Genomic DNA, 24,017 nt, shown 5'->3' with positions numbered 1-24,017 from the left:
TGTTCCTACACCAAATTTCAGTGTTCCAAGCAGTGTTGCCAGATCCTCCCGCTCAGGCTCTTTCATTAACCGATTCCCGACCCAAAATCTGCCTCCCCCACCCCGACAGCGAGATTAATTTGTATATATCGTTAAAGTGGTTAATGAGTGATGTCTTTTGCTGACAGTTATGGGTCAGAAGATGGTAAATAAGAGGCTCAGAGTAGGACAATCTGGCAACGTTGGTTCCAAGTCCCTGTACCGTTTGTTTTTAAGCTTTTCGTTGTCTGTATAATTACCTCTTCCGTTGTCTTCACTGTACATCCCTGCTGCTCTCTCCTCCATCTGTCGTTTCTTTTCTATCACAAACTTTTTTTTTTTCTTCAGCAACCTCAACTGTTTCCTGCTTTCCTGCCTTCACTGTACATCCCCGTTGCTCTTTCCTCCATCTGTCCTTTCTTCTCTATCATAAACTTTACTTCATTTTCTTTTTCTTTTTTCTTCAGCAACCTCAACTGTTTCCTGCTCACATGTCCCTTTGCGCTCCGGTTTCAGAATTCCACATTAAAGTTACGCACTTTTTCTTTTTATTCTCTATCTTTTTATACCCCCTTTGTCTACCTTCCCACAGTTTCGACTTCGCTTTGGTTCTACTGCTCTCTCCGTCCTCTCTTACTGGCGTTATGATTATTTTTTATTCACGCTCTGTTGATTTCCTTATGGACGCGCCTCACCCTGTACCGCCAACTCCATGACGTTTCCTCACTCTTTTCCTTCTCGCCCAGGCTTTCTTTTCTTGCACCTTTTTGCTTTTTAGTCTTCTCATTTTAAGGCTTCGCAATTACACTTTTCACTCACTTCTCCACTTCCAATCTAAGTTCTTTTTCAATACGTTTTTTAATAAGTTCCGCTTCGTCTTTCTCAAACTTCTCTCCTCCTCATCAATGTCTTCATAAACTTCCATGGTGTCTTTCTCTGTACGAGGCCGTCAATCAATTTATAATGGCTTCTTCTTTACGCTGATCAAGTCTCCCTAACACACTTCGCTCCACTGCCACTTTGCATCCACGTCGTTATCCTCCGCTGCTTCCTTCTATTCCCCTCGGCATCCTTCCCTTCTACTTCCACCTCACTGTCATTTCTTTCTCCTACCCTTCACCCTGCCCTTTCCTCACATTACTGCCTTCCCTTCCTTCTCTTCTTCAAACAGCCTTTCTTCTCTCACCTCTCCGTCCTTATTTCATGTTAGTGGCCCGCTGTATCTCGCCCGTAATAACGTTGAGGCACGAGGCAAAGTTTTGTTCTCTCATCAAAGTTTGTCGCCCAGGGTTCAGCTTCCGCCTGTTGCCTCTCTCGTCGCTGCGTCTAGAATTTTCAACGAGATTATTTTACGATGCTCTGCCCCTCTGCATAACGCTCGCTTCACTGCTCTTTCTTTCCGTCTCTCTCTCTCTCTCTCTCTCTCTCTCTCTCTCTCTCTCTCTTTCTTTCCTTCTTTCGTCTCTTACATCCGTCTTTTCTTAGTTTTCCTTCGTTCCGTGCTTGCTTTCACTTTCCCTTCCTTTTCTTTATTGATTTTCATGCTTTCCGCTCTCTCTCTCTCTCTCTCGATAAGAACCCAGCATTATCGTCCCCTCTGAGTGCGCTAATTAAGGAAACTCCCACGACTCCCTTTCTCACAAGATGCTCAACCTCGCCTCAGCAGCGTGAAGAAGGAACGCTAACGAGCACTAACACACAAGGGAAACAATAACAATAATAACAATGACGGTGATAAATAGTAATTGTAATAATGGGGTTAATAGTGAAAATGAATAAGAATTGGAAGAAAATGTAGACAATTACCAACAAGAGCAAGAACGACAACAATGATTCTCTCTCTCTCTCTCTCTCTCTCTTTGGCTAATATCTATCCTGTGTTCCCGCTTCTGCAACAACGATAACTGCTGTATCTCTAATGTTAAGACGTCCGTTGTATCGTTCACGTTCTCTCCCATTTCACCTCGTCCTGAATCATCCTTTTCATTTTTTTATTTTTTTTTTATTTCTGGCGTTTCCTCTTCTATCTCTTCCCTCATTTCACTAAGAGGATGTAGGTCAGATCATAACCTACTTCACTTTGTCATCGTCGTCCTACTCCTCTTCTTCCCTCTTTTTACTCTTTTCCTCTTCCCTTCCATTCCACGCAGCCTTCACATAATTCACCAACAAATTCAGGTTACGAACAAATGCCTCTCATGTTCACGCGTCTCTTCCTCCCCTGGACGCGGCGCCTCACTCACCCCGCGTCCTCCCTTCCCTTGGTGTGCAGGGCGCGGTGGTGACGCAGAACCGGACCTCGGGGGTGATCATGAGCGGACAAGGCCTCGTCCTGCAGCACCTGAGGCGGGAAAACGCGGGGACCTACACGTGCGGCGCCACCAACCACGAGGGTCACAACACGAGCAATGCCGTCATCCTGCCCATTAAACGTAAGTGCTGGTCTCGCCTGTCTGTCTTTGTGTCTTGAGTCTTTCTTGTGAGTTACAGTTGCTCCTCGGTGCTTTAAAAAGAATATGGTCAGTATTATAAGCTACTTTGGCCTCTCACTCCAGCTATTTCTAAAGGTCAAAGAGGGGATCGATTGAGTTATAATGTGTTTTCTTTTCACGACGACAGGGTCAAAAACTCCTACGAAAGCCTTGTCAAAGAGGGGATCGATTGAGTTATAATGTGTTTCTTTAGGTTCACGATACAGAAGGGTCAAATTACCACCAGGGTTATAAAACTACTCCTGGAAATGCCCAAAACTCCTACGAAAGCCTTGTCAAAGAGGGGATCGATTGAGTTATAATGAGTGTTTCTTTAGGTTCACGATACAGAAGGGTCAAATTACCACCAGGGTTATAAAACTACTCCTGGAAATGCCCAAAACTCCTACGAAAGCCTCGTCAAATATGTGTACTTGGGCGACGGAATGTTTAGTAATACGGCCCTGTGTTTCCCAGCAAAGGATGCACGCTGTATTCTGAGGCTCCTTTGTTCTCCGGTGCCGTCCGTATTGGGTGACTATGAGGTTAGTTTATTGATCAAAAGGTATACAGTGAAAGGTACAAATTTCCCATTGGTCCGAATGAAGAAATATACTTTAACAAGCTTAAATCAAAATACTGTCACCTAAATATTCTTTTAACATTAGGGGATACAAAACTGTCCCACCGCCGACGCCACTAGAAAATTCGTGCCCAAGACTCTCGTGTCGCGTAACTTCAGTTCATTTTTTCACGCCTCTGCATGATATGAGGCAAGATAATGTCACGTGGTGCTACAGCAGCTACATCACTAACTCAAAACGTAGATAATAAATACTTTATAGTTGTGTTGCCTTCAAATCTAAAATCAAGTAGTAGTATCAACACTGGTTCATTATAATTGCACTCCTAAGCTCTGCAGGCTGAACTACACATTTTGATGCACACTAAAGGCTGTACTAAAACTATCCTTTCACACTCGCATCCCGGAAACACATCACTAGTCGCCCCTGCTGCTACGAGAGACAAGCACACGTGGCCACTTACCAACCTTCGTGTTCGGCCTCTCCGACTGAACCTCCGTCGTTGTGCCTGACTGCAGGTTACTCGCGACACACCGACAGGTCACAAACTCTCGGTACCGTAAAGCCACACAAGGCACGGGAATGTACAGCACAGGTCACCACGCACACCGCCTCCGCCGAAACTATAACAAATGTGACCACTCACTGCCGGGCTCCCGCGCGTGCCGTCTGTAGGTTTGCTGCTAGCCTGACGGGTTAACTCTCTCATTGTGGAGTATGGTTGCCCGAGGCCTTCTTAAGATATTGGTGTATGGTGTCAGATACTTATGGTTTAAATATCGTAATGAACACACGGCATTTACTTTGTTGAATAGCGGACAAACAGTAAGAAGCTAAAGTAAAGCTGATTGTAGCAACATCTGAAAACTGTAACCCCCAAGTGATGACGGGACGAATGAAACGTTTCAGAAGATATAAACTGCGACTTAGTAACGAATGAGAACCACCAAATTTGATTCGTGTCGTCTTTGATCATGTATTATTATGTCTCACAGTCGTGTATATTATAAAGATATACATGGCCGAGAAGCAGGATGTTACTGGTACCTGTTTGTCCTGAGATGAGGAGAGGGAGGGATGGCTAGCTGTTTATATGAAGCACCTGGTTGACTCATGGTTCGCTTCACCGACCACTAATGACGAGATGGTTGTTACTTTTGGCTTCACCTTGTTGCTAACCTGACGATTTTAATTGACACATATTTTTTTTGGGTGGGGGTTGATAATAAACGTCCAACGTAAAATGACATGGACAAAAGTAAACCAAATCGCGTCATACTCAAAGTTCCTACCTTGCGGCAGAAGAGAATGCACCGCAAGTTCGAATCAAATCACACGTATAATGGATATGGCATTGAAAGATACTCTAACCACTTTTCAGAACCACTGCAATCATCTCCGTAATATATATATATATATACTCTCTCTCTCTCTCTCTCTCTCTCTCTCTCTCTCTCTCTCTCTCTCTCTCTCTCTCTCTCTCTCTCTCTCTCTCTCTCTCTCTCTCTCTCTCTCTCTCTCTCTCTCTCTCTCTCTCTCTCTCTCTCTCTCTCTCTCTCTCTCTCTCTCTCTCTCTCTCTCTCTCTCTCTCTCTCTCTCTCTCTCTCTCTCTCCACGTTCCTTCACAAAGGCATTTGGGAAGGCACGCAGGAAGAAACGTAAAGAAGACAGTCCACGGCTCAAACACACAAATCCTCGGCACCGACCAAACACAAACGGTAACAACAGCAGCGATAAACAATGACGCAGGTCCCCGTCATCATAACTCTCTCCCCGCTGCCCCAGAAGCTCTGGTGTGCGCCGGGACGGGGCGGGAGAGGACCCAGGAGGCGGCCCGCAGCTCCACAGTTTCTGTCAAGTGCCTGGTGGAGGCGGAGCCCGCGAAAGACGTCACGTGGTCGTGGGTCAGGAAGCGAGTGGACGGCACGGCGTAGGAGCTGCCCGACGAGGACGTGCGGGTGGATGGCTTGTCCTCCAGCATCATCGTCACGCCCATCACGCCCGAGGACTACGGACGCTTCCTCTGCCGAGCCGCCAACAGCGTGGGGCGGCAGCGCGAGGCCTGCGTGGTGACCCTGGTGCCGGCGGGGCCGCCAGACACGCCCACAAACTGCTCCGTGTCCCCGGCAGACCCCAGCACGGTGCACGCCCGCCCCGCCACCTCCGCCCTCACGGTCACCTGCCTCGAGGGCTTTGACGGCGGCCTCCCGCAGCACTTCACGCTGGAGACGTGGCAGGACAACGAGCTAGTCGCCAACATGACCAGGTGAGCACGACACACCTGCCTCACGCCACACCCAGGCGACCACAGCATGGGAGGGGGCTCTATAGGGGATTGTTTGTTCATTTCAGGTCATATATTTGGGTCACTATTATTTGTTATTGTTCCGGTAACTTTCCATGAAAAAATGTTTATTCCGAGGAAAACAAGTAAGTCACTAAATAAGGAAAAGAGTATCAAGAAAATTACAGATCGGCTTTTTTTCATTTCTACCTAATCGTACGTTCTTTTCTTGACTCTCCAGCACTTGTTGAGGTTGAAATGTACACAAAAAAGATGACAACGAAGTATGTAATGACTCCATGGTGATAAAAAAATAATCGAATTACTTTTAGAGCAGATACTCGGAATACCTCATCTTACACAAACTTTATCCAATGCCCAAAACGTGAATTTTTCTCCCTCCTCTTCCCCGAACCCCCGCCGCAGCATGTTCCCGGAGTGGGTGGTGGCGGGGCTGCGGCCGGGGGTGGGCGTCACGCTCCGGGTGGCGGCTCACAACACACGGGGCCGCAGCGACGCCTTGCGCTTCGAGGTACACACCGCCAGCATCAAGCAACACGCCGTTCGAGGTGAGGGGGGGGGAGGGGGGAGGGATCGAGAGGGTAAGGCCAGGGGGAAGATAAGAAGGGAAATCTTGTAGTTCTAGTAGTAGTAGCAGTACTAACACTACTTCTACTACTATACCACTACTACTACTACTACTACTACTACTACTACAATTATCACCACCACTACTACCACTACTACTGCCAATAATAACAGTAATAATAATAATAATAATAATAATAATAATAATAATAATAATAATAATAATAATAATAATAATAATAATAATAATAATAATAATAATAATAATAATAATAATAATAATAATAATAATAATAATAATAATTGCTGTGGCTATTAGGGCATATTTATGGCATCATCGGGCACTCTAAAGGTGACGAGAGAGGCGGTGGCGCAGGTAATTACTTTGGCAGCAGAGGCAACACATTCGCCTCGTTAATAAAATAAGTTTTGCCCGGCAGCTTTGGGTGAAAAAGTTTAGTTCGGCGAAGTTTTAAAGTGTGTGTTTTCCTGTCAGACTCCAAGTGGAGGCTTCTGGGCGTGCCGCCGTTGCTGGGGGTCCTGGTGGGGGTGGGCGCCGTGCTGCTGCTCATCCTCATCACGGGCGTGATCGTGGCCAGGCACATGAGGCGCCCACCGCCGCCCACGCACGTCCACACTGTCATCATGACGCCCACCGCCACTACCGACACCACCACCACAACCACCACCACCACCACCACCACTAATACAATCACAATCCCTGATCCCGACACCTACGATCCTGACGTGGTGTCTTCCCTATGCCGCCCTGCCGACAGCCTGGATGTCCTGCCAAACTCAGACCCCACCCAGCAGACCACGCCCTCCACCACTCTTACCGTTGCGCAGGCTGCCATGCATCAAGGAGAGCAGGGGCAGGCTGTTGCAGGGAGCCACGACAACAACCAAGGCAATACGCACACGTCCTTCCCCCGCGGGGTCTGCCTCCACAGACAGGTAAGACGGGTGAGGATTGGGGGTGGACACGTCTCTCTGTGGCGCGTTGGTGTTAAATTTGTTTCTTTGTTAAGTGAAAGAATGATAGTCTTAAAGGCACGGAGATCCCTTTGACGCGATGCTAAAGTATATGATTCCCGTCTCAAGAGCCCGGGTTCGAATCCTGAGTTGACGTTTGTGAAAAATGATTTATTCTACCTAATAGATCAATTTTTCATGTGTTGCGACATTGAGATGTCGTATGTAATGATGGGAAGTGAGTTCCGTCACACTGGTGGCAGCGGTGGGATCCTCTCCTGCTCTGATTGGCTTCCCCCGTGTTGGGAACAGGGAGATGGGTGGCCTAGTCTCTCAGGTAAGTATATAATGTAAGATAAGGAACTCAATTATACACACAGAAGTTGATCTAAATGGAAGAGGGAAAATCGGGTGATGATCCGAGACACGGAAAGACTATGAAAGGCCACTGGCCGCGGGGTCCCACTGGCTCGGCGCTAGAGTGTCTACCTTCCCGTCTCAGGGGCCAGGGTTCGAATCTCAGACTGAATATTTGAAAACAATAACTCCCCGGAATAGGTCAGTATCTTGTTAGCTTCATTGCACTGATACGGCGTGTCTAATTATGTGATGTGAGTCCCATCTTAAATGCCTTACACTAATACAGTCATTCTAGATGTAAATATTTTAAATGGCATTAACGGTTACTTCTGTTATTCCGCAGAACAGTGCTTTCGGGGACAGTGAAGAGACGGCCGACTCGGACTCAGATTCTACCTTCACGGACCTGACCGCGGCGGGACGGGCGGCCGCCGCCCTGCCGCCAGCGTCCAGTCACTCCCTCCCGCGGGTAAAGAGGCGCATCCAGCAACTGTCATCCTCTCCACTCGACTTGCAGCTGCAGGCGTGTCAGGTGTCCCAGGTGGTAACGACCCCCGACGGGATGATTCAGCGCGTCCCTTACCTCCTTCGGAATCCGCGCCAGCCTTCCCCCTCCTCCTCGGCGGACCTGCGACACCTGACGGCCTCGGCGGAAGAGCTACACCCTCTCATCTTCTCCAGAGACTTTAGGCAGCTGCTGACGTCAGCGGATGTGAGACAGTTGTCTTATTCAGGCACAGAGCTGAGGCTACTTCCTGGCACGGGCACGTGGCCGCTTGGCTCCTCATCAGGGGAGCTCACACTTCCTCTGCAGTCTTCGGGGACTTCACATTCGATAACCACAGAAGAGCTCCGCCTGATGCCCTCATCGTCAGGGTCATCTCCGTGGGACTCGCAAGCCACGCCAATCTTCAGCAGGCTCTCCCCGGTCAGCCATCGAATGCCGTGCACGGAGGGAACGCAGCTTCCATCACAGACGCCCATCACACAGCCACAACCGCACTCGCCCTGCGGCCACTTGCATTCTCGATCATCTAGCACCCAGCCTCTTCTTCAGGCCATATGCACGGAGCCCCAGCCCCAGCCCCGCTACCAGGATCCTAGGCTTTACCAGCCCTGTGTTGGCCATCAGCCTCAGGAGCCCAGTGGGATTCTTCATCATCATGGATCTTGTCCCGTATCTCAGGCCGCGGGAGTGAGTGCAGAGGCTCAGTCACGACTTGGCTTTGTCGACTCTCACCGCCAGGCGGAGGGTTCGAGTGTGGCTCCCAGACCACCATGTCCAGAGCAAGGGGCTCCAGCATTCAAAGGTTACAAGACCACGCCCACTCAGGCTATAGTTTCTGAAGAACTCCAAGTATCTCTGAGGGAACTTCAGCCCCCACCCGCACCAAGTGGTGAGGTGGAGCCGCTGCCAGACACTATACAGCTCCAGCCGCCTCCGTCCTTTAGGGAGCCCGGGCAATTCTCTCAATTAGAAGTTGGCTCACTAACAGACACTGTTCGCCAGAGGAAGCCAGTAGGACAGCCCGTGGCTTGTCCACTGCCTCCTTCAATGAGCCACTTGCCAAAATATAAGTCACCTGATGGGTCGAGTGCAAAGTCTAGTTCAGCTGTATTTCAAAGAAAACCCTTTCCGTGTCACGATATAAATAAAAAATTGGAACAATCACAGGACATTTTTACGAACCTCGTTTGTGGTAGTTCTGCATACGTTTGGATCAAAAATTAAATGACTGGTCGTTTTGCTGAAGGTTGTGGTATCATCACGTTTATTCTTCATTCAAGATTTACTTTGAGCAATTAAACTCGTCTTTGTTACTGGGTTTTATAGTTCACGCACTGACAACTTCACACATAGAAGGTAAGTTAAACACACTGAACTACGAGGCATATGCTTCATCACTCACCCTCTCGTGATGAAACCCTTGTGCTGTAAGTCTGTCAAGCAGCACCTTTGATCTAATGGGAAGTACTTCACGTATTGTCCGTTGTAAAGAAAACAAATTCTCTTGGTAAAACACCGCGAGTCCAAGAACGGAGCTGTGCGGAAACCTCTGCTCACTAATCTTGGCCGCTCCTCCTCCCCTTATCATTTATTTATACTAAAGGATGCAGCTTAAGTACAAAAATATACAGAAAGTCGACTAGGTACAAAAAAAATATCCGCTATACAAAAAAATAATCGTTACAAAAAGTCCACCTACATTGCTGCTGAAATTCACCAGAACTCAATAATCGTCTTAGCTTAGAGATGACGCACTGTGGAAGGCGGAGCGCGAAGTGGCAAGGGGAATATGGTGAGAGAGAATGAGAAGAGATCACGGGAGGATTAATGACCAGAGCAGGTTGTGTCGACTGAAGATTAGAGGAAGGGGAGGAGAAGGGAGGGGATGTGAGTGAAGTAAGGGGTTGGATTCTGAGGGATGAGAAGGGCAGGGAGGGGAGAAGATGGGAGAGAAGGGAAAGGGAAGAGAGGAAAGGTAAGGATTGGTCTAGGAGGAACTGGGAATGGAGGAAAGGATTGTGAAAGAGGGACGAAGGAGAGAAGGGAGAGGAATGGAGAAAATGGGAAGAAAGGAGAGGAAAGGAAGGAGAAAGCAGCCATTACATCTCTTAACAGATTCTTGCGCTTTACAGAACGGCTCAAACTAAACTTGGATAGGACAAAAATACTAAACATACTAGACCACTCACCTACCACGACACACATGATATCACAAATAGGAATGTTACAACTACGGAGACTGCAAAAAAAAGATGAGATTTGTTACGTAACACAAATACACATAGACGTAAATCACGGAAGCACAACACCGCATGATTAGAGTACAGCCAGTCACCACAAGACTAAGGGAAGCTGCTCATAAGATACAGGAAAAACTTACAAGCTTGAATTATAGGACTTGAGCTACACCGATGCCAAGGAGCTACGTAGACGGTAATACTAAACTTGGGCATCCTTTGTTCCCACGATGGACCAGGTCACTGAAACGACATCCACCCACAAACCACCTCACAAAGCGGACACCGTAGTTTAGATTAGCTCCCTAAACACAAACAAATCAAACACAGTCCCTCAGCACGCCGCCATATCCTTACGAAGTGAAACAGGGGTGGAGGTAGGAGCGATTGGGAACGGGAGTGAGAGAAAGGGAAACGAGGAAAGTGAATAAGAGTTTGGTGGAAGAAGAAGAAAATGAAGAAGAAAAAGAAAAAGAAGAAGAAGAAAAAGAAGAAGAAAAAGAAGAAGAAGAAGAAGAAGAAGAAGAAGAAGAAGAAGAAGAAGAAGAAGAAGAAGAAGAAGAAGAAGAAGAAGAAGAAGAAGAAGAAAAGAAGAGGAGGAGGAGGAGGGATGGCTTTGTCAGTGCTGCAAATTTAAAAGTATATAAAAAGGGATGAAAAAGACACACAAAAAACGAAATTAATTAGGTCCTACATAAAACTTGAGGCATTAAGAAGGAAAACAAAAAGACACCCACGAGGAAAGCGAAGAAAACGGGTGAACAAAAAGGAAAACGGATCTGAAGTGGAAAGGAAAGAACGGGAGGTAAAAATGGAAAGAACAGATTTAGAAAGCTTAGCCGAAAGCTGAGCTGAAAGAGGTGTGGGCTGGAGGAGATGTGTAACAAAGAAGGAGGATTAGGAGGATACAAAGAAAGGGGGAATGAAGAAATACGAGAATGAAGAGGAGGAGAAATAGAGGAGACGGGGAAGGAGGAGAAGGAGGAGGAGAATAAGAGAACTGAGAGAGAGGAGAATGAAGGGAAGGAGGTGGGTGAGGGAGGAGGTGAGGAATGAGGAAGCCAACATCTCAACATTCGCTTGCTGTATATGTATGAGCAAGGCTTGGCGCGAAGTGACGGACGGCAGGTGCTTCATTGTGACGGTGACGCAGCTACACCCACACTCACACACACGTCTGGACCCACAGCAAGGGACACACACGGCTGGATGCAACACCTAATAACGGGGAGTTCAATGCTTTACGCCGGAGACTTCCATCCGCCGCGTCTTTTACGGTAAGGAGCCTTTGAGTCCTGATGGGAAGTAAAGTGAGCCTCCTACCCGTGAATGTACAGTGATTTGTGATTGGCTGACGTGTTGGGAAGGCTTTTTACGTGGTCAATGAGTGTATGAAGATGTGTGTGTGTTTGTGTGTGTGTGTGTGTGTGTGTGTGTGTGTGTGTGTGTGTGTGTGTGTGTGTTGGGGGGAGGGGGGGGGGGTCCTGCGGTGAAGAACATACTCATTCATGCAAGTTGTAGCCGTTCCATCCACCTTTGTATCTCCCCAAAAGGTTCATCGTCATCCTGGCACGAGGGATATACGAGTTCGAATTCTCCACCTTGTCCGTAAATACACAATAAAACATAATTGATAAAATGATTACATAGGCGGAATGGAAAATTGTTTGGCTTGCTACACGTATACATTATTCATGAGTACCTCGAAAATTTCGTGTGCACTCCCTCTGTGGAAGGTCATGCCAGTAGAGCGACATTATACTTTTGTTACAACATGAATTAACAAACCTAATTGAATTGGCGGGGGAGGAACGTGTGGAAGGATAATTAAATGCAGAACAGTATTGTTATTTTCTGTCAAGTTTTGTTTTGTGATCTCACCTTATTTTTTAGTCTCGATGACCTGCCGGGAACTGGGTGAAAGAGTGAGAGGTACCCAGTGGTGTAACATACAAAAGAAAGTGAATTATATTGATAAGAGTGTTATATGTGACTTTACTTGAACAGTTCCTTCACACCTGACTCAGAAAAAACAGCCCTTAGTATTTTGTTACAGCTAAGGAAACAGCTCAAGGGCAACAAAAAAAGGATTAAAAATAACAAGAGCCCGCTAATCGCTGTTCCCACAAAGATAAAAGTAATAAGTGGCCAAAAGGAGCAGTGAGTAGCGGTCTTTTTTTAACGTTACCTTATTTTATGCCCTTTGAACTGACTCCTCTGCTGTTAAAAAAAAAAGTCAATTTCGGGAGGAGAGGTGTCTTGATGCACTATATACCTTTCCTCTGGTATTAAATTTACGATAACGTTAATTTTGTCTCGCCTACTCTTTCTATCTGTTAGGTTTACTTAGGCAATACCTCTTGTAAATGGCTTCCAATTTGTTCCTGCCTCGTAAACTCTCGCTCATGATACACCGTGTGACACCTTCAGATCAACGTAGTCTTTATCTTGGCAAATAAAACAAGACCGTGTGTGGTTATTTTTCTCGTTGAGCTCTTTCCCACATGTTACCTGTTGTTACTTGATCTGTGGGAGTGATGAACATTCCCGACTGGTTTGTGAAGGATTATACTCTAATAGATTGATAAAAAGTGTACCGTGAAAAAATATTAAAACCTTTTGTGGCTCTGTGATGGTTCGGTGGTAGAGGTTGTGTTGGTGGTGGTAGAGGTTGTGTTGGTGGTGGTAGAGGTTGTGTTGGTGGTGGTAGAGGTTGTGTTGGTGGTGGTAGAGGTTGTGTTGGTGGTGGTAGAGGTTGTGTTGGTGGTGGTAGAGGTTGTGTTGGTGGTGGTAGAAGTTGTGTTGGTGGTGGTAGAGGTTGTGTCGGTGGTGGCACGGTACTGTAAATGGGAGTAATGTTTATGTATAAGTGGCGACACCTTATATAGAAAAGGGATCTGGTGGGCCTTCAAATATAATGGCACAAGTGTATCTTAGACTCGAAGACGTAGAGCAAAAAAATATGTCCTCTCAACACACACACACACACACACACACACACACACACACACACACACACACACACACACACGTATTATCTAAAGCCTAATCTATCCTCACACAGCCTCGCCTCGGTAGCACGTTATCCCGGGAGGCAACTGATCGCGCGCCTACCTCCGGATTCCGTTAATTGTTAAAGAAGACGCACCTGAGGGAGTCACCTGCCAGCTCGCCGATCCATGCTCACCTGTTCGCTTGTAGCCGTAACGTGCGTGGCTTTTTCCTGCACTATATGAACATTATACTAAGGGATGATACGAGAACTTTCTTGAACGGGACAAAGCGACCGTCATCATTATACAACTTCTATATTTAGTTTACATGTTGATCCGAGGCTGCATTTCTTAAAGTAACAGAATAAAGCATAATTCTCTCTCTCTCTCTCTCTCTCTCTCTCTCTCTCTCTCTCTCTCTCTCTCTCTCTCTCTCTCTCTCTCTCTCTCTCTCTCTCTCTCTCTTCCGTACCTTCACTCCTCCTCCCTATCTCTTTGTCTGGATTTCCCTTTCATCAAGTGTCTTCTAACTTATTTTCTCTTCCAGCAGTCTTTTCTTGAACACTATACACCTCCTCTTTCTCTTCTTCCTTAATGTTCCTTGTCTCTCTTCCTCTTGCTTGCTCTTCCTATTGCTTTATTTACTCCTCTCCTTTTTTTCCTTCAAGTGTCTTCTAACTTATTTTCTCTTCCAACAGTCTTTTCTTTAACACTAAACACTTCCTCTTTCTCTTCATCCTTAATGTTCCTTGTCTATCTTCCTCTTGCTTGCTCTTCCTATTGCTTCGTTTACTCCTCTCCCTTTTTTCTTCTCTCACCTTTCCTTTACTCACCCACTCTCTCTACATCTCTCCTCTCCTTCCATACACCTCCTCTTTCTCTTCTTCTTTAATGTTCCTTGTCTATCTTCTTGCTTGCTCTTCGTATTGCTTCGTTTACTCCTCTACTTTTTTTCTTCTTCCCTTCCCTTTCCTTTATTCACCCACTCTCTCTGCACCTCTCCTTTCCTTCCGTAGAAACGCCGCATCGCTTTTCCTGGAACTCGCCGCGGGATATTGGCCTTCACTGACCTCCTCCTCGGCTGCATATTCTATTCCACACCTCACGTACTGTTTACCTCGCCTCGGCTGACCGTTCCAGGATTACATAACTAATCAACCCGCGCCTCCTTTGTCTAGGGTTAGGTTATTACGGAGGGTACCTGACGGGTTTTTACAGAGACGGTAATGATGATAATGCTTATAATGAGTGTGTTTATGATGAGGGTTGTGGTGATGGAGGTGCTCATAACTGCGTCGAGGATATTACTACATACGAAGATTAAAGTGTAAATCCCATATAATTAGGTGAGCAATTAATACTACAGTTTCACACAACCCCATCAGACTGAAAAGAACTAGAAAAAAGAAGAGTAGGACGATTATTCGCTGCTTAATCATTTCCTATTCGAGTCGGCTAATAATGAGTAGGCTGGAGGGTACCATAACTTTTGCCAGCGTCCATTTAACGGTGATAGGGGCAAGCAGGGGGCGGGGCGGGGCGGGGCGGGGCGGGGCAACGGGAATAACATGCAGATCACTCATTCAGCTTTCCCTTCACTGGATCATGAGGCTGCATCGTAATTTCCGCTTTTCCCCGAACGCCTAATGGCCGGAGCCTCTCTACTTCTCCTCGTTCTTTCCGGCGATATTGCTACTTTGTCTTACGGTGAATGGAGATGACCGAATTGACTGATTTCAGGAAGTAATATACGGCGCAATAAAGGGCACGAGTGAGGCGAGCTACATGAGGATGATAATTGGGCCGATTACCAGGGAAGATACGTTGTCCAAATGCAAAGTGACTGGAATTACGAAGTTACTGTGTGTGTGTGTGTGTGTGTGTGTGTGTGTGTGTGTGTGTGTGTGTGTGTGTGTGTGTGTGTGTGTGTGTGTGTGTGTGTGTGTTTATGATGGAGTGACCAGAGTAATTTGAAAGGATAGCTAGTCGTCTGTTCTCCGGGGCCGGGATTCTGAGCTGGGCCATTACAAGTAGGCAGGTCAAATGAGGGCAGCGCCGCACATTACATTATAAAATTATGCATACATTTTACATGCTCCTCTAACTGTACTTTTTCGCGCCTATTTTTCACTTCTCTTTCAATCTTATTCCACCACCACCACCATCACCACAAACGCCACATCACATTAGGAAAGAGTATCGTCCTATCGACCTTACCATCGCATATTTTATTCATTCAGAGGAAAGAAAACGATATGCAATTCAACAATCTTCTTCATATAATTAAGGAGTTTTGAATCTATTATTAGCTTGAGTGATCTTTACTTCCTATTGGGCTAAGGGATTATTAGTTGAAGACACTATTGGCTGATAATTAGCAAGCTCCTCCAGTTTTATTTTACAATTTAACAATCTTCTTCATATAATTAAGGAGTTTTGAATCTATTATTAGCGTGAATGATCTTTACTTACTAGGGCTCTGGGATTATTAGTTGAAGACACTATTGGCTGATAATTAGCAAGCTCCTCCCGTTTTATTTAACAGTTTAACAATCTTCTTCATATAATTAGGGAGTTCTGAGTCTATTATTAGCGTGAATGATCTTTACTTACTAGGGCTCTGGGATTATTAGTTGAAGACACTCTTGACTGGTAATTAGCAAGCTCTTCCCGTTTTATGTAATTGAAAACTGTAAAACAACTTCCGTAGATTTTTAGCAACGTTTGTCCCTCATTCGCAAGTGATTCCTCGTAAGCGATCAGAACAGAGAAATACTGCCTTCAATTTATACTTTAATACAACAGCACGGCTCAACGAACGCGAAATTAATACATATTCATTTACATACTTTATTAATATGACATCATTTGAATATAAATTGCAGTATTTAAATAGAGTAATTTGTATTATAGACAGCTAATTACGTTGTACATTTTATTTTGTTGTTTGGGTTTACATTCTGAGCGTCGTGCTAAAACATTTCACACCACGCGCCTTGTTTTGCTGGTCGTGTGCTGACGCCGAGGCTCCAGCGTTATTTCCTTACTGAGCCACCATCCCCTAGTCACGGAGGCATTTGTGGGATCCCAACCATCTTCTGGCATATCGTCACCCTCATCAAATAATTGCCTATGTCATATTTTAGTGATTTCCAAGCTTTTGTCTACATCAAATTTCCATCATGTGACGCCCATTTTTGTATAGTTGCCTTCGTCATCCAAGGTTTGAGAGTTCTAGAATTTGGCTTTTCATTTCTGCCTAACTCTTAAACCAAATGAGATAATGACAGTTCTTTTTCGATTTCCTGTAAAGTAGAAAATATTTGACTTAGGCGGGTTTTTTTTTTACGAAGGTGACGATATGCTTTATTAATTATATCACCGCAACGTCCGAGTTAAGGAAGGATGTAAAAGAAATGCGATGTTTTGCTGTGTAGGGTGCAAGCAAAGTTGGTAATGTGAGCGGAGGCTGTAAATACGAGTACCAGAAAAAAAAAAACATGGAAACAAAGATTAAAAGACGACAATGGAAGCAGTGAGTGACGGAAGAGAGGAATCGTAGGGAAAGTGGAAGTGAGAGGGAAGGTTGTTTCCAGGAATAGATAACAAACGTTCATTTATAGCCCTTGTAAAGCTCACCGCGGGGCAGAACGTCGGCAGGCTCTGAGTTGGCTCTAAAAAGTCTCGCTAATTTGTTGATCGTGGAGGGAAAAAGAGCGTTTACATTTCCCGGCGCGTTCGCTCACGGCAGCCTTGAGGATTTTTAGTGATTTCTTTAGTTGACTCTCGAAGCTTAGAAATCACGGGATCTCGATGCGAATAACAGCTTTTAGCGGAGGAGAAAAACAGGAAACAAGTGTAAAGGAAACTGAATAAAATCAAGAGAAAAAGCAAGTTGGAAAAGAAGAACGATGAGAGGGAGTGAAATGCAGGAAGCTGAAGTGGAAAAAAGGCAAAAAATCCGTGACATCGTGCTTAAAAAGGGAAGTGGTCTGAATGGGAGCCGAGAAACACGAGATAAAACGGGTGTAGCAATAAATGGCAGGTGTCCATGTGTAGAGTTTTACCTGAGTGTTTGAGTCTGGTTGTCAAGATTGTTTTTTATGCGACAGACAGACAGACAGACAGAAAAACCGACAGAGACAGAAAGATAGACAGCCAGCCATGGTTGTCAAGATTCTGTTTATTTATAGTGAGAGACAGACGGACAGAAAAACGGACAGACAGAGAGATAGACAGCCAGCCATGGTTGTCAAGATTGTTTTTTATGAGACAGATAGACAGACAGACAGAAAAACAGACAGAGATAGAGAGATAGACAGCCAGCCATGGTTGTCAAGATTGTTTATTTATAGTGAGACAGACAGACGGACAGAAAAACGGACAGAGACAGAGAGATGGACAGCCATGGTTGTCAAGATTCTGTTTATTTATAGTGATACAGCCAGATAGACAGGGGAACAGACAGAGACAGAGAGACAAACAGCCAGCCAATAGACACAATGACACAGACAGACAGGCAGACAGAGAGATAGACAACCAGCCAATCAGCAAGCAAGACAGCCAATAGACACGACACAGACAGACAGACACAGACCAATAGACAGGCAGATCCAGATATAGACAGCCAGCCAGTCAGCCAGCAAGACAGCCAACAGACACACTGACACACACACACACAAAAAAATCAAGTGTCGTTTAATTAAATACGCAGACAATATCACTTAATCAGATTACACCATATCGCAGTTGTTTTCAATATCATAAGGAGTTTTTTTTCTTTTCCAATCCAAGTTCGCACAGCATTTTCTTCCCTCTGTTTCTTCTTTCATCTTTTTTCCTTCGAGTTTTCTTTTATTTCTTGCTCTGAACTTCTTTTTATCTCACTTTTTGTTTTGCTCTTGTTTATCTCGAGTGTCTTCTTTGATCTTACTTCTTTCATCCTTTCTTTCTCTCTCTCTTTCGTTCCTCCTCAGGCTAGCATTTTCTGTAGCTAATTCCTTGGTATTGTGTCCTACCTCCTGTTTTTCTCAATCTTCTCTCTCTCTCTCTCTCTCTCTCTCTCTCTCTCTCTCTCTCTCTCTCTCTCTCTCTCTCTCTCTCTCTCTCTCTCTCTCTCTCTCTTTAGTTCTCTTTTTTTTCTGCTCTCTTTTGCACTCGTCTCCATTACCGTCTTGCTATTTTTTTTTGCTCTCTTTTTCCTTTTCTTACGCTCGTCTTTCCCTTCTTTTCTTCTCAACTCTTTCTCCGTTTCATTCTTTCCCCATCGCATTACCATAATCTCCTAATGTCCTCCGCACACTTCCCTTGTTTCCTCTCTTCACTGCCCCATTATTTTCAGGTTTTTGCTTCACCCCCATCTTTGTTTTTTCCCAATTTCTCATCTTTTTTATCTGTATTTTTCTTACTCATTCCTCCTTCGTCTGTGGTTAGTTCACTCCTTTTCGCTGATCTTTTTTCTTAATAACAATACCGATCTTTCCTCTATTTACTTTATCTCTCATTTTCCGGTCTTTTCTTCTTATTGTTTTCCTTTCTCTCTAGTTTCTTTATTTATTCTCTTTCTTTCTTTCCTGCTTTCTTCTCGTTATCGTCCTTCTTGTGTTTCAGCTTATCCTTTTTGTCCTCCTTTTCCTTTTTTTCTTTATATTCTTTCATGTTTGCTTTTTCTGTTTTCTTTTTTCTTCTCGTTATCGTCCTTCTTGTGTTTCAGCTTATCCTTTTTGTCCTCCTCCTTTTTCCTTTATATTCTTTCATGTTCACTTTTTTCTATTTGATTTTTGGTCGTTATCTTTCTCTTCTATCTATCTATTTATCTGTATGCTCTATCTATCTGTCTATCCTTTCTTCAACGACTTCAATTTGTCATGTTTCCTTCTTTCTTTCCATCTTTTTATAATTTATTTTCCACTTTCTCACAATTTCATTTTCTGGTGGTCTCCTTCTCGTGGATTTCTCTGTTTCTGTCCTTTGTTAGCGCCTTCTTTTGCTTTCCTTTTGCAACACCTCTTTCAGCCACGCCTTATCATTCTCTCCCTGCCCGTCTCCTCCGCATACCTCATCTCCCCCCCTCTCTTTCTCTCTCTCTCTCTCACTCCCTGATGGATGCTTTGCTCTTTCTCCTTCCCTTCTATGCCTCCATCTTCCTTCGTCTTGCCTTACATCATCTTAATATTCACCCTTTCTGTCTTCCTCTCCTCCCTCATTCGCTCTTGCATCGTCTTCCCCTGTTATTGAATCTGTTTTTCACTTAGCCAATCTGTCTCTGTCTCTCCTTCACTCTCGCTCTGTTATGCGCGCACACACACACACACACACACACACACACACACAAAGCTATACAAAGCCAGCGTCTTAATCCTTCTCTCTCTCGCCTTACTCACGGAACACACAATCACAGACACACACTAATCCTTGCTGGCTAATCTTCTTGTGTAGGATTTCTCGAAGACTCCAGTCCGAGAGAAATGAAGGAGACAAACAAATAGACAGAACTAAACAAACAATATATAAACAATGAATGAAAGGGGGAAACGATTGATTGATTGATTGATTGGACGAATATCATGGCGCCGCAACTGCACTGGTCAAATGGCGCCGTAAAATTCAGGTATAAGTACTAAATTAATTAATGAAGATAAGGAAGGAAGGCGGGAAGAACTGTAATCGAGAAGCTAACCACAATTTACCTCAGGGGCCGCTGCTAAGTGCTGATTATTAATGGCCCTTCTAAAAGTTTTCCTAACCCGGGGGGAGGACGGGGGAGCCTAAGACCATATCTTTAAACAGCTCTGGGCCCAAGAACACGTGACAAGGCTTTCGTAGGTGTTTGGGGCATTTCCAGGGGTAGTTTAATGACCCTGGTGGTAGCTTGACTCTTCTTCTGTACCGTGAACCTACAAAAACACGCATTAGAACCAGACGTATCTCCTTTTCGGCCTTTGGGATTAGTCGGTGTGAGCGGCGGAAGTGTGTGATAATACCTAATGCCGAGGAGAGGCTTGTATAGCGTTTTCTCTCCTTTGAATGAATAAAATATGCAATGGCAAGGCCTATACGACGATGCTCTTTCCTTATGTGATGTGGCGCTTGTGGTGATGGTGGTGGTGGTGGTGGTGGTTGTGGAATGAGCCTTAAAGTAATTGTGGCTTAATCAATCGGCTTATAATCGATTAGCGCACAAGGTATCGGCACATTGGATATTGCTTCGAGTCTTTAGCGATAGTGGAGACAAAACAATACAGGACTTTTTTTCTTATTTTCAGGAGAGTTTGTCGTGGTGGTGTTCGTAAGGGTGGAGGTAGGGGGGCAATACATAGCTTTAGTAATGGAAGTAGACTTAACCAACATGGGCGTGGGTTAGTAGTATCGCTTAGTGTACGCATATTCGAATCACCGGGAGCTGTTTCGAATCTAAAGCGAGTCAGCGTTACCTCAAGGCTCATACAGTCGCTCATCCTTCCTCGTGGGCCGATCAACAAAGGGGGCGCTGAGGAAACGTGTGACAGGATATAATGTGGTAGGAAGGGTTCACAGTCGGCATGCCGGTGGTGGTGGTGGCGGAGGATTTCCCAGATAATATATTCATAGCTATATATTCATCTATATCTACGTAAACGCCCGCAGGAGTAGTGTGTGTGTGTGTGTGTGTGTGTGTGTGTGTGTGTGTGTGTGTGTGTGTGTGCAGCTCTTCCGTCCGTGTAAGAAAATTTGAGATGCAGATAAAGAACACTGAAAAGAAAGAAGGAAAGGAAAGAACGCTCCCTCTCTCCCCTTTATAATAATACTTCCACGCTCTCGCTCAACGGGAAAACAATTTGTATCGAGTTTGTCCATACGCATCCCCTTCCTTCTCTCCTCTCCCTCCTCCATCTTCCCCCCTCCCCTCCTCTCCCGGGAAAGTCAACAAGTGAACGACCTGAATATGACCCTCCCTTAACTTCCCTTCCATTTTACCTTCCGCTGTTTTTCCCTCCTTCCATCCATCCCACATTTCTTTATCCCCTTCTCTCTCTCTCTCTCTCTCTCTCTCTCTCTCTCTCTCTCTCTCTCTCTCTCTCTCTCTCTCTCACTCACTCGCTCACTCACTCACTCACTTTCTCATTGCAGTCATTTCCGTCTCTCCTTCCCTCCTAGTTCTTACCTTCCCGCACCTTTACCTTCCTCCACCGTCAATTAAGCCATCAAACACAGGTGATCAGCTCCCGGACAGGTGGTATTGGAGGCTTGGCAGGACCGTCGAGATAAGCTGATAGGGAAATTTTTGCTGCCTGTGAATGTTACCTCTCCACCAAGGGATTTGCATGAAGACTCCGAGGCCCGGCTGCAACGCCTCTCCCACCCATACCCGAAGCCCGCTTACCTATTGCCAAGTTCACACCTTCCACACTTTCCTCTCTCCCACCCATTCCTGTCTACCCACTCCTCTACTCACTCCTCTCTACCCAAAGACCGTTCACCTATTACCAAGTTCACAGCGTCCATGCTTTTCTCTTTCCCACCCACACACCCCGCCCATGCACCCACCTATCACCAAGTTCACACCACCCACACTTTCCTCTCTCCCTTGCACACACTCTCCACCCACTCTTCTATCGCATCACCACCACAATCACCACCACCATCACCACCACCACCATTGTCACCACTGGAGGAGTTGTTAAGATCGTAAAGGACAAATCCAACACTCCCTTTCAACTCATCATTAACTTTCCCGCCATACGGTCATGCTTAAGCGCTTTTAGAACAGTTGATTTTGCGATGTTTTGGATTTTTTTTTTTTTTTTTTTTTTTTGCCTTTTCCTCCTATATAGTGGATTTTCGTGTTTGTTTGTTGTTATGTTCGACAGTTGTTTGTTTGTTTGTTTGTGTTGCAGGTTTGTGCGATTGTGACTAAAAGTTTGAGTGTGTGTATGTGTGTGTGTGTGTGTGTGTGTGTGTGTGTGTGTGTGTGTGTGTTTATACTTACATGAATGGAAATTGTGATCAAGATTAGTTTAACACAATTTTTTTTTCTCTCTCTCTCTCTCTCTCTCTCTCTCTCTCTCTCTCTCTCTCTCTCTCTCTCTCTCTCTCTCTCTCTCTCTCCCACCCCCCACCCCTCCCCACACACAGCGCTAATACAACGTGAACAAGTAAACTGATCAGCCTTCCTTTCTCTTCGTCCATTTATAATCACAGCGAAGCATCCGAGTACAAAGGCTATTAGGAGGGAGCGGCTGGGACGGAAAGGAGAGAGAGAGAGAAGGGTGGGACGGGACGATGAAGGACGTAGGGGGTGGAGGAGCAGAAGGAAAGGAGGTCACAGCGCGCGGGATGAATGGCGAGGGAAGGAAAAAGATGGAAACGGTAGGAGAATGTGAGGGAACGGTAAAGACTGAGTAGAAAGAATGAAGATATGAGGATGATAAAAAGGAAATGAGGTGGAGAGGGAAAATGGTAAAAGTGGATATTCAGGGGATGGACCGTAAGAGGAACAAAAGAAAGAAGGAAGAAGGTATTAAGTGGAAGAGGAAACAGGGATGTGGAGAGGGAGAATAAAGACAGGTAGGGAAAGAAAATAGGGATAAGACAGAGAAGAAAAAAATACCACAGTTGCCGTTAAGAAAATAGAAAGTGGGACAACAGAGGAAGGAAGAGGGAGCCGAGAAGAGGTGGGAATAGGGAGTGGAAGAGGGTTAAGTGTGAAGGGCGGCCCATTAATCACGGCAATAGAGGCGGAAGGAAACACTTACAACGCCCTCTTAACCTTGATATAACGACCCACCCGCCTGACAGCCGACGCCACCTGCCATCCATTACTTCGGGAAAAATAACACTCGCTAAAAACGATCCTTAGGCCACAATTCTGACTCACTGGGACATAAAAAAACTCTTGGAGAATGGAATGGCATGATCCTCTCTCACACAAGTATAAAATAAAGAGAGGGAAAGATAAAGGGTTTGTATGGAATGGGGGAAGAGGGGAAGAGGGAGTTGTGGAGCACGGTAAAGACTAGGGGAAGGAACTCGAGGTCTTCACTGGGCCAGCGGAAAGACATCATCCCACCCGCTTCCTGAGATAACATGCAAATAGACTAGTATCACCACTCCTCCCCGCCTCCTCTACGCCCCTCTCTCCTTCCCGCCTCGTCGAACACAGCGCAGGGGGTGTTCCGAGGTACTCCCCGTGGATGCAAGCGGTGGAGGTGGAGGGAGACAGCGGTAAGTGCAGCCGAGTTTCGCAATAAGTGGGGAGGCGAACCCAGAATCGAGGAGGCTGCAACAATGTGTTCTTGAATTAAAAAAGAGGCGACGACAATATGTTCCTGGGGCGAGCCGAGGGAAATGGCGTAAGAACCCCAACACTACGAGACCTTGGGATACACCACACGCTTAGAATGAGACAGCTGGGTGGAGTGTAATTCAGGAGCGAGCTGAGAGAGAAAACAAAGCCCGGATTATTAAAGAAAAAGGACCCAACACAGAGCAGGCGGGAGTGACGGAATACTCGAGCTGGAGGAGAGGAACGAGATGTGAAGGAAAGGTGCGGGATAAAAGAATGGAAAATAGTGCATAGGACAGATGACAAGGGGGAACTGTTTGTGGGAGTCTGAAGCACACACGAAGACCATTCAATAGGGAGATGAAGGCAAGTTGGAGGGAGATGAAGGCAAGGTGGAGGGAGATGAAGGCAAGGTGGAGGGAGATGAAGGCAAGGTGGAGGGAGATGAAGGCAAGGTGGAGGGAGATGAAGGCAAGGTGGAGGGAGATGAAGGCAAGGTGGAGGGAGATGAAGGCAAGGTGGAGGGAGATGAAGGCAAGTTGGAGGGAGATGAAGGCAAGGTGGAGGGAGATGAAGGCAAGGTGGAGGGAGATGAAGGCAAGGTGGAGGGAGATGAAGGTGGAGGAGATGAAGGCAAGGTGGAGGGAGATGAAGGCAAGGTGGAGGGAGAAGGCAAGGTGGAGGAGATGAAGGCAAGGTGGAGGGAGATGAAGGCAAGGTGGAGGAGATGAAGGC

General features: G+C 45.8%; 2 protein-coding genes across 19 annotated transcripts in view; one reads left to right on the top strand and one right to left on the bottom strand.

Moving 5' to 3' along the window:
• Positions 1-9,141, top strand: part of LOC127007026 (uncharacterized) — a 94,882-nt gene extending 85,741 nt beyond the window's left edge. The window contains 5 exon segments of the mRNA XM_050877512.1: positions 2,291-2,450; positions 4,859-5,339; positions 5,784-5,926; positions 6,442-6,902; positions 7,624-9,141. Coding sequence (XP_050733469.1) covers positions 2,291-2,450; positions 4,859-5,339; positions 5,784-5,926; positions 6,442-6,902; positions 7,624-9,012 — 2,634 coding nt within the window. The 3' untranslated portion in view covers positions 9,013-9,141.
• Positions 1-24,017, bottom strand: part of LOC127007025 (uncharacterized) — a 206,709-nt gene that overhangs the window by 113,451 nt on the left and 69,241 nt on the right. For 2 of the 18 annotated variants that reach the window (XR_007760027.1, XR_007760029.1), the window contains exon 1: positions 3,537-4,258. The exons of 7 other annotated variants lie outside the window; for them this stretch is intronic. The gene's annotated coding sequence lies outside the window, so the exon portion shown is untranslated. Of the gene's footprint in view, positions 1-3,536; positions 4,266-24,017 lie in introns of those variants that run through there. 9 more of the 18 variants (XR_007760024.1, XR_007760026.1, XR_007760022.1 and 6 more) reach the window with 7 other exon arrangements.

Source organism: Eriocheir sinensis, chromosome 34, assembly GCF_024679095.1.
Source record: "Eriocheir sinensis breed Jianghai 21 chromosome 34, ASM2467909v1, whole genome shotgun sequence".
Taxonomy (NCBI): domain Eukaryota; kingdom Metazoa; phylum Arthropoda; class Malacostraca; order Decapoda; family Varunidae; genus Eriocheir; species Eriocheir sinensis.
Note: the sequence above shows the minus strand (reverse complement) of the source record. Positions and strands in the feature narration are given on the sequence as shown.